At 57.1% G+C, this 13,757-nt stretch overlaps 1 protein-coding gene across 1 annotated transcript in view; it reads left to right on the top strand.

Moving 5' to 3' along the window:
- Positions 1-13,008, top strand: part of TTBK1 (tau tubulin kinase 1) — a 35,349-nt gene extending 22,341 nt beyond the window's left edge. Inside the window, exons 13-14 of the mRNA XM_040249045.1 lie at positions 10,422-11,968; positions 12,618-13,008. Coding sequence (XP_040104979.1) covers positions 10,422-11,968; positions 12,618-13,008 — 1,938 coding nt within the window. The remainder of the gene's footprint in view (positions 1-10,421; positions 11,969-12,617) is intronic.
- Positions 13,009-13,757: the final 749 nt, after the last annotated feature.

Genomic DNA, 13,757 nt, shown 5'->3' with positions numbered 1-13,757 from the left:
TCTGGGCTGTTTTGGGTGGCTCTGCACCCTGTGATGGCAGAAGGCAGAGGATGGATGAGGGTAGACCCTTCAAGAAAAGAGAGAAAAATCAAAGCACAAAGTTGGGAGGTGGGATGGCCAGTAGCCCCACTCCCTGCCTTCTGGCACTGCCCACCTCCCTCCCCGCTCTCCTCTGGGTGAGCAGGCAGGTGGCAAGTGGCAGGGGCTGAAAAGGGGAGTCTGTCCACCAGCCACTCCACAATCAGCAGCAGTGGGGGCAGGGCCCCCCACTATCTGGGATGAGATGAAACCAAGCCCTCTGTTATCCGGCATTTCCTTTCAGAGGGTTCTACTACCTGACCCTGAGCACAGCTCCCACACCAGGACCAGAGCCCTGCGGTACTCTAAGATCCCAAAGTGCCTTGTGACCTATCAAAGATGGCGGCACTAGCTTCAGCCTCGATTTGGCATCAGACGTATCAGGGCTTCCCTGGTGGCTCAGCTGGTAAAGAATTTGCCTGCAATGCAGGAGACCTGGGTTCGATCCCTGGTTTGGGAAGATCCCCTGGCAAAGGGAAAGGCTATCCACTCCAGTATTCTGGCTTGGAGAATTCCATGGACAGTCCATGGGGTCACAAAGAGTCGGACACAACTGAGCAACTTTCACTTTCACTTCTTCAGTGTTTCCAAAGGTTCTGGAGGTGGGGAATGCTGTTTAGCATTCCCAAAGTAGCTGAATTTTTCAAACACACACACCCCAGAAATGACTATTGTGGGAAAGAGTGTGTCCTTTAAAGATCATGACTCAAAACATTTTGTCCTTTGCGGGACATCTTTTTATATGCCCTCCGTAGTGGAGGAGAAACTGTCTTATAAGCCATAAAGCTCTGAGCTAACCAGAAGTGGTCTTAAGACCAGAAAGTGGTCTTGGTATCATTACCTTTTGAGGGTAGCTCTGACTTTTAGAACATCTAAGGCTATTTGAAGCCACGTGTGCTGAAGCAAGTTCATGTGAAGCGCAGCAGATCCCTGTGTGGTTTGGAGCCCAGTTGCCTGTCTCTGGGTCCTGGGCTGGGTAGGGAAGTTGTGAGCCCAGAGTGTTGTCAAGCTTTTTTCTTTTAGGGTTTCCCAAAGAAGATGCCAGAGTGTTTCAAGAAAAGATACCCTGCCTGGGGCAAATGCATAGCCTCCCCAAGGTCAGCTTTGAAAAGGAGCAGCACTCTTTATTGTATTGGAAGATGCTATTTTTGTACTTAAAAGTCACACCCTGCATGTAGTGGTGGCTTCCAATTATTAATTAATTTATTTTATTTAACAGTTACTGGCACACAGAGCTTATCATGTGCCAGGCAGTGATCTAAGCACTTTACAAAAATAACTCATTTAATCCTCGTAATAGCCTAGGAAGTAGATCCCAGTATTATCTGCATTAAGTGGATTAATCAGAATATCTAATTTACAAAAGCATATTAAAAACCCCTGCCAATGCCGAATAACTGAGGACTTGTTTGATAGGAGTTTTAAAGGTTTCAGTCTGTGTACTGGTCTGTTTATTATTTACTGTCCTTACTGGTTGGCCCCTCCTTGCTCTATTGAGGAAGAAGGAAGTTATCTATGAATCAGACTCTCCTTCCTTCTCCATCCCACCTGGGCATGGGATGGAGTTGGGGGTGGATGGGTGGTCACTCCAGAGTTCTGGGGTTGGTTGAAATGGCTGGACTCTGTCTCTCCAGAGATGCCCAACCTCTCAGTCCCAGTGGCCCCAAGCATGCCCATAGCAGCTCTGGGGATTAGGTGGGTGGAGTAAGAGTTCCAGTGAGAAAGAAGGTGCTCAATACCGTGTCCTCAGTGGTATTGGTTGGGGTCCCTGGGGTCAGGCTCACAGGCAGGGCAGATACTGGCACCCATACCACTGACAGTGGAGATTTGAGATGCGTGTCACCAACTCATCTCAACTCATGTCAATAGGAGCCAAGCAGTGTCAGGGAGCGGGCACTTGTGGGGACTGTGGTAAACAAAGGGACCCCCACCATCCTCAGCTCAACCAACTGTTGCCAGTATCTTCCACCTTTAACGTGAAATCTCGCTATTTTTAAACATTGGCATCTAATTTTTTAAAAAGCAACTTTTTAAAGAAAAATCACTGTGTGAGCTGAACAAAATTGGTTTACAAGCAGAGACCCTGAACTCAGTTTGCAACCTCTCTGAGCAAACTCTCTGAGCCTGAGGATCCCCCTACCCCCATCTATCCAAAGCTGTAAGCACTCAAATGGGGACAGTGTTCTTTCCCAGGAACACAAACTGGGTGGGCTTCTTAAGAACAGGCAGCTCACGACCAGTGGGGATGTTTGGTGTGTGCTGTGTGTACATGTCAGTGAGCTCATGGTGTGTATGCCTAAGTGTGTGTGTGGGCCAGTGGGTTTGTTCATGTTAAGTGGTGTTCTCCTCAAAGGACCAGTATTTTCTCTGTAAGACAGGATCCTAGGTCAGTGAAAAGTGCACTAGTAAATTCTCAGTAATGAATAGACACCCCCACCCACTTAAGGCAGCTTGGGTCACAGCAATAACCAGTCAACACTCACCACAACCTCTAGCATACCAATCCCAGCCATCTCCTTTGCAATTCCAGCTGTGGGGAAAAAAGGAATGGCCCTGTCCAGCATAAGGAGGAATGGTGGAATCTCTGAGCCATGCTGGTACATTAACCCTTGCTCTCCCAGCCAGGAGGGGCAGGTCCCTTCAATCCCAGGAAAACCTGTGTTCCTCTTTGTGGGGAGTCCCAGGACCCTCCATTGCTATTTCTCCTCTGCCCTGTTTAGGTTCCCTTTTCTGGGGAGGGGTGGTGCTGTCTGCCCAGGCAGTGGTTGGGAGGCCTGGGCCATTGGGTGAGCAGAGGAGCCGTGGCAGTGTGTCTATACTGGGTGATCAGAGGGGAGGACCATGCATAGGGAGGCTCTGGGGGTCACTAGCTATGGAAGCATAGAGAACGCGATATCCCCTGCTGTCCTCGGGTTGATTTGGTACCTGAGGATGGAGGCATAGACCTCTAAGGGAAGCCTGAACACCACCCCACCCCACCCCTAAATTCCACTGGATTCCACCCCATAGGGCAGGAATCAGCCCACCCCCATGGGCAGTCCTTGGTAACAAGGAGTGTGGCAGATCACTCTCCTTAAGTTGGGGGGCACGTCCCCAAAGTTTGCATTATTCCTATTAGGGACAGAGGTGCCCCCAGGACTGGTGGGGTCAGCCTCTGAAAATTTTAAAGCATCCTTCTCCCTAAGGGAGAGGCTCCTAGACTGAGGACCACAACCCTCAAACATCCCCAATGGTTTCCCACACCACCCAGTGGGCTTCCCAGTTTAGGGAGCCCCTGGGCCTGAAAGGCGACCCCAGCCCTCAAGTGAAGAGTTGAGAAGCCGTGGGGAGGAGGGGCAGTGAAGCGCAAAGGACTATGGAAACCTTCCGAGACCTCTGCTTCCACTTGGTTCCGCCGTGCGTCCCACCACCTAACCCTCCCTTTTACCCGCACAGGCTGTGGGGGTGCGGGGTCTGGGGTTCACCTTGCCACGACTAACAGGCTGTCTCTCTCTGCTACACACACACACACACACACACACACACATACACCCGTAGCTGCGCACACACTTCATGCACTCTCCGGACAGCAGACTAGCGGCCCGGCCCAGGAGAGCACGAGGATCGTGTTTCCGGGCCCCTCTGGCAGGTTTATCACTTTATTGGGACCCCCATCCCCTACATTCCCTTCTGTCCCCGCCCCCGCGGCCGTTGCACCACGAATGTACGTTCCAGTCTTTTTAACTAGCTGCTACGCGGCGTGACCAGGCGACCGCCCGGCCTCTGAGCCCTCCAGCTCGAGCCACGCCGGTCACGTCGCCAGAGTAATCCTCCCGGGCGCCCCCGGGCGTCAGCCTCTGCTCCCCGCCCCCGCCGAGCTGCCTGCTGCTAAAGTCCTTCTCGGGTTCTCGTCCCCCAGCCGCCCGCCGCCTCCCGCCCCGCCCCGCCCCGCGCTAAGGTTGAGTTGGCTCCCCTCCGCTGGCTCTGGGCCGCCGGGTCCCGGCCCGGGGTGGGGCGGGGCGGGTGTGAAGGCTCGCCCCTCCGTGCTCCAGGGCAGGGTGCTGACTAGGGCTGGGAGAGGGAGCTGGCCAATTCCTGGGCTTCAAGAGCCCGGGTCGCCCACACCGGATTCCTGTTACCTCACCGCCTACAGGGCTGCGCCCTCCCCTCCCTGCCCCAAATAAATTGGCCTTGCAATTGGATGCCAAAGAGCCCAGAGTTGAGGGGGAGCCAAGCTTTGAGCCTAGGTCTCTCAGAGCCACCCAACACCCCCCTTTTGGCCCCAGCCCCAGCCTCTGTGTCTCCTGCCCCACCCAACTTACACCACAGAGGGCCCTGGGGGTCCCCAAACATGCCCCCACTTCCAGCTCTTCTCTCTCCCCATTCCCGCAAATAAAACTCAGGGACCAACATCTGCTTCCTTTGCACTTGCTCCGTCGACTCCTTCCCCATCCCCACCCCCAGCCACTTAGAGGGGCTTCGGTGGAAGAGGAGAAGGGTTCCGGACCCTTGTGGCTATCAGTACTGAATGAGGAGAGGGCTGGCCCCTGCCCCGCTGGGAGGTTTGACTGGTGGGATGGGGGAAGCTCGGCCCCAGGGCCCAGCGCAGCCTTTTCCCTCCAGGGGCCCGAGGAGCCCCCTTCCAGCGTTGGGAGGCAGGGATGGGAAGGGGGTTGGCGAGAGGGTCCTCCTGGAGGTCCCGAAAACAGCCTGTTTATTCCTGGGCCTCCCCGTCCCATCATAACTCCCCGCCCCCCATTTTGTACTGCAATAATACTGTATTATAAGCTTGCACTATTTCCCGACCCTGGCCAGCCATAAGCATGCACGAAAAACTTCAAAACCACACACACGCGAAGATGGGACGCTTTTTTTTTCTTTCTCTCTCTCCGGGGTGTGTCCTCAGTGTACAGAGTGGCGTCAGGGCCCCCACCCCCACCCCAGGGCCCAGGTAGAAGCGCATGCACTGAGTCCCCTGCCCCTAGACTGCGAGTACTGTACAAATCCAACACTTGAAACCGAAACGCACACGCGCGGCGCCGCCGGCGTGGGGGGGAGGGGGTAGGACACGGACTCTGCACCCCCGCGCACGCGGCCACGCAGGGCGGGAGTGGGGGGCGCCCCGCCGTCAGGCGTCGCTGTGCAAGGGATCTTGTGCCTTTTAAAGTCCCTGTATGTTAATGCAGACAATCCGGAGAGCTTGTGTACTACCAAATTCTGATTAAAGACGCCTTCCAGGAACCTGCGCCTCGCCTGCTTTCTTTCCTCCTCCTCGTTTCTAACCCACCCACCCACCCCGCAGTTCTGGGGTCGCAGGACTGCGCAGAGGCCAGGGGCTAGTCTTTTGCTGACTCAGAGATGGGGTGGTGGATGGGGGGTGGCCAATTTCAGATCAATGGATCCAGCCCCACTCCTACCTTAGCCAGCAGCTAAGACAGGCCAAAGTGGGGAGAGGGAGGGAACCCTAGGAAGTTTCAACCTAGTTGGACTTGAGCAACACTTACTGCTGCGGCTGGCTAGCAGTCTCCTTTCATCCGAGGAGGGCTTTGGGGGTGGACTCTGGTCTCTGGCCTGACTGGAAATGGCCAGCTTGCTGGAGGGGGATGGGGAGATGGAAGGTGGTAATCAGTTCTCAGTGGATCAGACAATTATGGCCAAGTGCGTGGTGGGGGTGGGAAGCCGGAAGAGCAGAGAACCCTGTGAGGAGACCTCAGGGAGCCTTCCCCTGCTCCCTGTCCCCTGCCCTGATCGGGGATCTGAAGGAGCCCCGGCCTGGGGGAGAATGGTCTGTTGAGGGGAATCAGTGAGAGACTGGATTGTGCAGAACCCAGGGAACTCAGGGGTAGAATGCCTGTTGAGGGAGAACTAGGTCAAGGAGAGGGTGGGACCAGAGAAGAGGGTGGCCGAGACTGTAGAGATTGCAGAGAGAGGGGGTTAAAGGGGAGGGGGCTCACCGTCTCACTGGCCCCCACCCCACCCACACAGGCCTGCAGCCATAGCGCCTAAAGAGGAAGATACTAATCTGTTTCCCCTTGGGGCCTAAAGCAAATGTGGGGGCGATAAAGGGCAAGCTACAGCTGCGGTTTCTGACCCCCCAGGGCATTGAGAGGTCCTTGCCCTGGGGCAGCTGGGGCAGGCACTGAGATCTGGGGTCAAGTGTATGAGGATCTGTAGAGACTTAGGGTAGCAGCTGTCTTCCCAGGCCATCTTATCCCTGTCACCCAGATGACTGCCATGGGCCAGGGTGCCGGATGTGGGTGGCACCCCTGGATGGAGGGTGAAGAGCAGAGGGAGGGCTCTTGGCCTGGCAGATGTGGTTTGAGTGTAGAGACCAGACAGATGGGCAAAGACTCTGGGAAAGGCAGAGTCCAGCAGAGAAGGTACTATGCTGACCTCTCATCTCTTTCAGTCTAGGCAGTTTTGGCAATGGGAGTGGGGGTTCCCGTGGCGGGGGCTGGGAGGTATGTGCCAGGCAGCTGCTCTGGGGCTGGGGGGGCACTGCTGTGAGAGTCACAAAGCCCTCCCCACTGGGCAGTGAGGGTGGGGTGGGGGTGTCAGAGCTCATAGTCCTCGTGTCCCCGGGCAGCCCTCCTTCTTTGACCTTGGGACTGTGGACTGATGAGTCTGGGCTTGGCCTGGGTCCAGGTCAGAGAGTTGCTCAATGGGCGCTGTGTGCGGATGGGGGGTGTGGGGAGTAACCTGTCTCCAGTGTCAATAGCAGGCGAGTCAAGGCTGAAGAGGGCCTGGTTTTGCTGGCGGCAGGGTCAGTTTGGAGTCTGGTCCGTCTGCCTCTGTTCACTTTTCCGGCTGACTGGAGTAAACATGGACTTGGGCTGAGCTCTGAAGCTGACAAGGCCACATGCCTCTGCTCGGGGCTCAGCGGATGCAGGGGGAGGGCTGAGGCTTTCATTCTCTCTGAGTGTCTCAGCCCCGAAGGCCTGCCTCCCCTCCTCCCACACCCTCAGCGCATCTGCCTTTGGCCCAACTCCATCCGAGTCACCAGGGAGCTGTGAAACAGATCTCTGGGCCTTATCTCTGACCTAGCAGAATCTGCGGAGTAGGACTTGGGGCTCCGTATTTTTAAAAAGCATCCCCAAATACCGCTGTGCCAAGCAGGCTGGAGAACCATAGAAAGCAAACTGAAGTCATACTGTGTCCCTACCCTGAGAAGGGAGCAGGAAGGTGTGAGCTGCCCCCGACGCTGGCTTCCCCTTGCTGACACCCAGCACTGTCTCTTCCCTCTGAGGTAGAACAAGGGAGTGTCGCTGCTGTCCCCTCCCGTGGTGTCCTCAGGCCTGGAGGGCCAAGCGCACAGGGCTGTCCAGGGATCGCTGGCTGATTGAACAGGCACAGGATCACCTGGGTGAACGGGTGAATACTCACTGGACTTGGGCATCCAGGAGAGGCCAGAAAGGGTGAGGGAGGGCTTCCTGCTCTCTGAGGAGGAGGAGGGGTGCCTCCAGGCCTAGTGCTCCCCAAATTGGAGCCAGATGGGAAGGGGCTTTGAAACATAAAACCAAGCATGCCCCGGCCAGGGTGACCCTTAGGGTAATCTGTGTCTTCTCTGAGGTTCACGGCTCTGCTGAAGGGCAGAAGGTCCTGAGTTTCGCCACTTGGGACAGTGAGAAGCCAAGGAGGCAGTGGAAAGAATTCTGAGTTCTGGGCTGGCCTGACTGGTGTGCCTTTGTGACTCAGGCCTATTGATGCCTCTCTCCAGGCCTCAGTTTCCTAGTCTGATATTGTCAGTGATGCCTGATTTCCAGTGGGGATCCCTCATCCCTCCCATGTAATGGAAGGGGAGGGCTTTGAGACAGAAAGGGAGAGGATTCCACCTATGAGCATCTAACGTGGGCACTGTGAGCAGAGGATCCATCCTTTGGATGAGGCTTTTCCAGAGAGATCCAAGAACTGGCCAGATGGCAGGGGCAAAGATCGTTCTAACAGGGATGCCCAAAGAGTCAGAGATGGGCAGGAAAATAGGCTGAGATTCTGCTGAGAAAGAGTGGTTTGGTGGGGTTGAAGGATACCCCTGCTGAGTAGGATGTATCTGGTACAGGGTGGGTGGGTGCATTTTGAGCCAGACAGGAGAAACACATAATCAGAACACACTCCGGAGTGTGCTGGGGCCCTGTCTGGTGTCTGACACTATCTTGTCTTGCATGAGGAAGGTTATGACAGTTAAGGAGGGGAGAAGTCACAGCCTTGAGTGAATCTTGGCCTTGCGGATTCCTTCTCCTCCACCTGCCTATGGGCTGAGCACAGAGACCTCAGCTGGAGAGCCTATTCTTTCCCTGCCTCCATAGGTATGGCAACCAGGAGTTTCTGGGATTGAGGAGGGAGGTAATGATCTTCAAACTAGGGTAAGCCAGAGCAGTGGGTAGGAGGCGAGGGTGGGATGGGGTTGGGAGGGAGATAACATTTATCAATCCACTGCTATAAGCCAGACCCACTGCTTATATGACCTTGTTTCTGGTCACAGCCTTTGTGGAGTATGCATTATCCCCATCTCACTTCCTAATCTAGAGACTGCACACTCCATGAAAAGAAGAACCAGGTCTGTATTGTTGATCCACAAATTTACAGCCTCTAACATAGTGGTCAAGACAATAGACATTCAAGGACTTTACGCATGCATGCATGAATGAAAAACCCTTAAGAGGCTCACCATTTATCAGGAGAGAGAACTATGTAAAGGCGTGCCTGTCAAATAGAGGGTGGAAGGTTCTGTGAAGGAAGGACGTGGGAAAACAAGGAGAGTGGTGAAATCTGCTTGGTGGGTGGACAAGAAGCTTTTGGGAAAATGAGCTGTTTGAGCTGGGTGCTGGAAGAAGAAGAGGAGTTTGTCATGTCAGTAGAGAGATAGGGACGGACCTCTGGGCAGAGGAAGCTGTGTCTAGGGAAGGATCAGAAGTATGAGAAAACTGTATTTTGAGAACTGTTGGAACATAAGCAGGGGAGCAAAGTGAGGTTAGAGCCGAATGTAGGAGCCAGATCATGGGCTGGGATGGGGTGGGGTGAGGTAGGGAGGGGTGGGGAGGAGAGAGGATGCTCATATGCCGAGCCAAGGGTTGGGACTATCTTCAGAGGACTGTGGGGCCCACCACAGGTTTATGCAGGTTTGAAACAGTGGGAAATGAGATCTGATTTAAGTTTCAGGAAGATCACTTGGGCAGCTGTAGGAAGAACGGATAGGCAATGCAGAATGGAAAAAAAATCAGGCTCATGGCTGGGGAACCACCAGGCAGCACAGGGCTGTGCCCATGGGGATAGGACAGCAGACACAGATGTTCAAGAGGAATGCCTGGCAGGACTCCCTGAGTCTGGATGGCCCCTGAAGGTGTTGGAGCCCTTCCAGGGCTTTGGGTCTGCAAGGGCTGTCTGTGTTTCAGAAAACAGAAGCCCTGTGTGTTCAAAAGGCTAACAAAATTCTGGATACCATCAGTACCAACCCCCCAGGAACAAAGCCATGTCAGCCCTGATGGGGCCTGGTGCTGTGTGGGTACCCAGGGATGTGTGTGATTGACAAGAAGACATAGCAGCAGAGACCCTGGTAAGATGCTCAGGTCTTTTGAGTCTGGAGGGAAGAAGTCTCAGGAGAGATGTGGTAAGAGTCTAGAAAGCTAAGGACATGCTATCGCATGGCCAAAACTTCCAAGGGACAAAAGTAATCAAGTGAAAAGCAACCATCTTTCATAGGCTGGCTGTGACTTTCTGGAGAAGTGTGGACTCAAAATGCACCTACAGAGGGCTGGAAAATTCCTGGCTGACAGGCAGGTGGGAAGGGGGCTGGAGCTCCAGGGACCCAGCCTGCACTTCACGGGGTGAAAGATGGCCCAAACTTTGCCCTGACAGGTTCTGGTGGCCCTGCAGCCAACTCCCTGGCTACAGAGGGACTGTACTCTATGAGGAGGCAGTGAGGGCAACCCAGACACTTGCTGCTCCTCTTTGGACCTGGTTTCCTCACCTGCAAAAGGAAGGGTTGATCTACATGGTGGCTATGATGGCTTGCAGTTGTCATTTTCTTCTGTTGACTGAACTACAGTTGGCTGTGGGTTTCAGGATACACATGGGATACAGGAGAGGAGTAGGGGTAAAGGGGAGACCGGGAGATGGAAAAGCCACCGGGATAAAGGCCTGGGACTTCCAGGGGACCTGGAGCATGGAAACAGTCATCAGAGATTTACTGAGCAGTTACTAGGTCCCAGGGACCAGCCTAGGCTCCGGGGATGGAACAATGAACAAAACAAGCCTCTGTGCCTGCTCTAGTGGAACTCCCACTCTGGCGAGCCTCCAAGACTGGGGGTGCAGTCAGGCCCAGGAGCAGGGCTGTGACCTCAGTGGGTCCCTGTGTGTGCCCCTTGCAGGTATTCTCTGTGGCACCCCCATTTGAGGTGAACGGTCTCCCACGAGCTGTGCCCCTGAGCCTGCCCTACCAGGACTTCAAGAAGGATCTTTCCGATTACCGCGAAAGGGCTCGGCTGCTCAACAGGGTCCGGAGGGTAGGCTTCTCGCACATGCTACTCACACCCCCCCAGGTCCCACTGGCTCCTGCTCAGCCTCAAACAAATGGGAAGGAGGAAGAGGAGGAGGAGGAGGAGGAAGAGGAGGAAGAGGAGGAAGAAGAAGAGGATGAGGAGGAGGAGGAAGATGAAGAGGAGGAGGAGGAGGAAGAGGAGGAGGAGGCAGTGGCCCTGGGGGAGGTTCTGGGGCCACACAGCAGCTCCAGCAGCGAGGGCAGTGAGAGGAGCACAGACCGGAGCCAGGAGGGCGCGCCTTCCACACTGCTGGCCGACGACCAGAAAGAGTCCAGGGGCCGGGCCTCGATGGCTGACGGGGACCTGGAGCCTGAGGAGGGCTCCAAAACACTGGTGCTCGTCTCCCCTGGTGACATGAAGAAGTCGCCCGTCACTGTTGACCTGGCCCCCGACCCCGACCTGGGCACTCTGGCCGTCCTCACCCCGCAGCAGGAGCGGCCCCAGCCCACTGGCAGCCAGCTGGATGTGTCGGAGCCAGGCACCCTGTCCTCCGTCCTCAAGTCCGAGCCCAAGCCCCCCGGGCCTGGGGCAGGGCAGGGGACTGGAGCGGTGGCCATGGGGGCAGGGGGAGTGGCAGTCACCTCCTCACCCTTCACCAAAGTCGAGAGGACCTTTGTGCACATTGCGGAGAAAACCCACCTCAATGTCATGTCTTCCGGTGGACAAGCCTCCCGGTCTGAGGAGCTCAGCTCTGGGGGCGAGCTGGGCCTGGAGGTGCCCTCTGATGGGAGGGTGGCGGAGGAAGGGGCCTCCGCACACCTGGAGAATGGCACTGCCCTGTCAGGGCTGGAGAGCTGTGTCCCGTCAGCACCCCCAGGGAGCAGCCCCTTGGAGGTGGCCACAGACTCACTGCCCAACGGCCCTGCCCTGGCTGATGGGCCTACTCCCGCGTCCCTGCTGGGGCCGGGCCCCGAAAAGCTGGCCACCATCTCTCCTAGTCGCCACGCCGTGCCAGGCCCCCGCCCCAGGAGCCGAATCCCTGTCCTGCTGTCTGAGGAGGACACGGGCTCGGAGCCCTCCGGCTCACTGTCGGCCAAAGAACGGTGGGGCAAGCGGGCCCGACCGCAGCAAGACCTGGCGCGGCTGGTGATGGAAAAGAGGCAGGGCCGCCTGCTACTGCGCCTGGCCTCTGGGGCCTCGTCTTCTTCCAGCGAGGAGCAACGCCGTGCCTCTGAGACTCTCTCAGGCACAGGCTCCGAGGAGGACACGCCTGCCTCTGAGCCTGAGGTGCCCAGGAAAGCCGGGCGGGCAGCTGCCACCCGGAGCCGGATCCCCCGCCCCATTAGTGTCCGCATGCCCACGCCTGCCACAGGCCAGCAGCCCCCCGACAGACCCCAAGGTGCAGCCCCAGCATCTGACACAGCCATCACCAGCAGGTGAGAAACCGCTGCCAGTCCCAGGGGGGTGGGTGGTGGTGGTGGGGTGGCAGAGGGTGACCACAGAAAGCTTCCTCCAGGGCAGGCTTTCCTGGAGGCAAGGGATTCTGATAATTCAGCCACACCTCCCCAACCAAGTCTCTCTTCTGACTTGGGTCCCAGCCCTGGCACTGGGCTCAAGGAAGTGTCTGAAGGGATGTCAAGGAGGCAGGCTTGGGAAAGGTTGATGAGGGATAGTGGGGTCCACACACAGTCTCTGGTGTGCCAAGGGGCATTTAAGGCTCAAAGATAAAGGCTAGAATAGTTGGGAGAAAACATGACCCATATTAATATAAGCACGCGTATATAATACAGTAGAATGTAAAGATGAAACAGAGACATCAGAGAAAGCATGCAGCAAGCTCTTTTGCTAGCAGCCCGGGTGGGGGGTGGGGGTATGGGGTGGGGGAGGGTGGCCCTTAGAGGCCCCGTCCTGGAGGACGGGGCACCACGCCTCAGTTTGTCTGCCTCGGTTTGATTGTCTGTGCCAAGGTCTCATCCTCAGGCTCATCCACCTCTGAGGATGCACGACTCTGGGGCTCAGTGCCCAGGGAGATTCTGAAACTGTCTCTCCTTTTGTTTCTTTTCCCTCCTCCCGCATCTTTCGCAGGCTCCAGCTGCAGAAGCCCCCAGGGACGGCCATTGCTGCTGACCTCCGTCCCAAACAGCCCTCCGGCCGAGGCCCGGGCCCCGGGCGAGCCCCAGCCGGCACCAGGCCCCCAGCCCCGCGCAGTCCCGGCCTTTCCGCCTCCTCCGCGCACCATCCCAGCGCGTCCCCGCGGAGCCGGTCCTTGTCCCGAAAAGAGAGCCCCTCCCCTTCGCACCAGGCCCGGCCCGGGCCCGCCCCACCCCGGGGAGCCCCGCAGGCCCGGGCGCAGCCTGAAGGCACCCCCTCCACTTTGGGGGGTCCCAAGAAAGGACCCAGAGGGAAAGTCCAGACTCAGCGCGCAGCAACCAAAGGCCGGGCGGGGGTCGCGGAGAGTCGGGCGGGGGCCAGATAATGATGCGCGCGGCTCTCTGCGGCCCCCCACCCTCACCCCGGCCCCCCACCCGCAGCCGGCCACACTGAAACAGCTCCCAGCACAGCCTTAGGCGCCTGACGCGCGCCACCCGTGCACCCAGCTTCCCGCCTGCACCCGCGAGGACGCGCGCCAGCACACGCAGCGACCACCCGCCAGCCCTGCCGACTGGGGCACCGGGCCCGGGGGAGAGCCCACCTCCCCATCCTCCCCCTTCTCCGCCACTCCTCCCGCTGCCCTTCAGGTGGGGCAGGCTCACCCTCCGCCCCGGGGAAGGCTCAGCGACTTTTCACCAAGGACTCCACTAATGGGGACCCCTGCTCACCCACCAGGCCTCTGCTGTTCCCCATGCCCCCTAGGGAACTCTGCTTACACATCCTGCGGCGTCTTTTCCTCCTCCTGACCCTCTTCCAGCCAAAGCCCCCCTTCCCACTGCCCCCCTTTTTGGAAAGGCAGCCTCAAATTCCAGAAATGGAGGCTCTAGCCTCCCACTAGGGGCTAATCCCACCATCCCTTGGGAGCTCAAGTGGTTGGAAAGCCTCTTCTCAGCTGCCAGACTGGATTTGGAGAGGTGAGACCTAGGAGCCATTGGTCTACTCAGGTGTGAGGGGGCAGGTGTGACCTGCCCCAGAGTCAGCACTGTCCTTGACACCCCTGTGGGAAGCAGTGGGCAGGTGATGGGAAAAGAGTGCTCCCTCACACCCCTAGGGTACAACAACCCCCTTCCCCTA

This window comes from Oryx dammah, unplaced genomic scaffold (genome assembly GCF_014754425.2).
Source record: "Oryx dammah isolate SB20612 unplaced genomic scaffold, SCBI_Odam_1.1 HiC_scaffold_11, whole genome shotgun sequence".
Classification (NCBI taxonomy): domain Eukaryota; kingdom Metazoa; phylum Chordata; class Mammalia; order Artiodactyla; family Bovidae; genus Oryx; species Oryx dammah.
The sequence above is the reverse complement of the archived record's forward strand: the minus strand, read 5'-3'. Positions and strand labels throughout refer to the sequence as shown.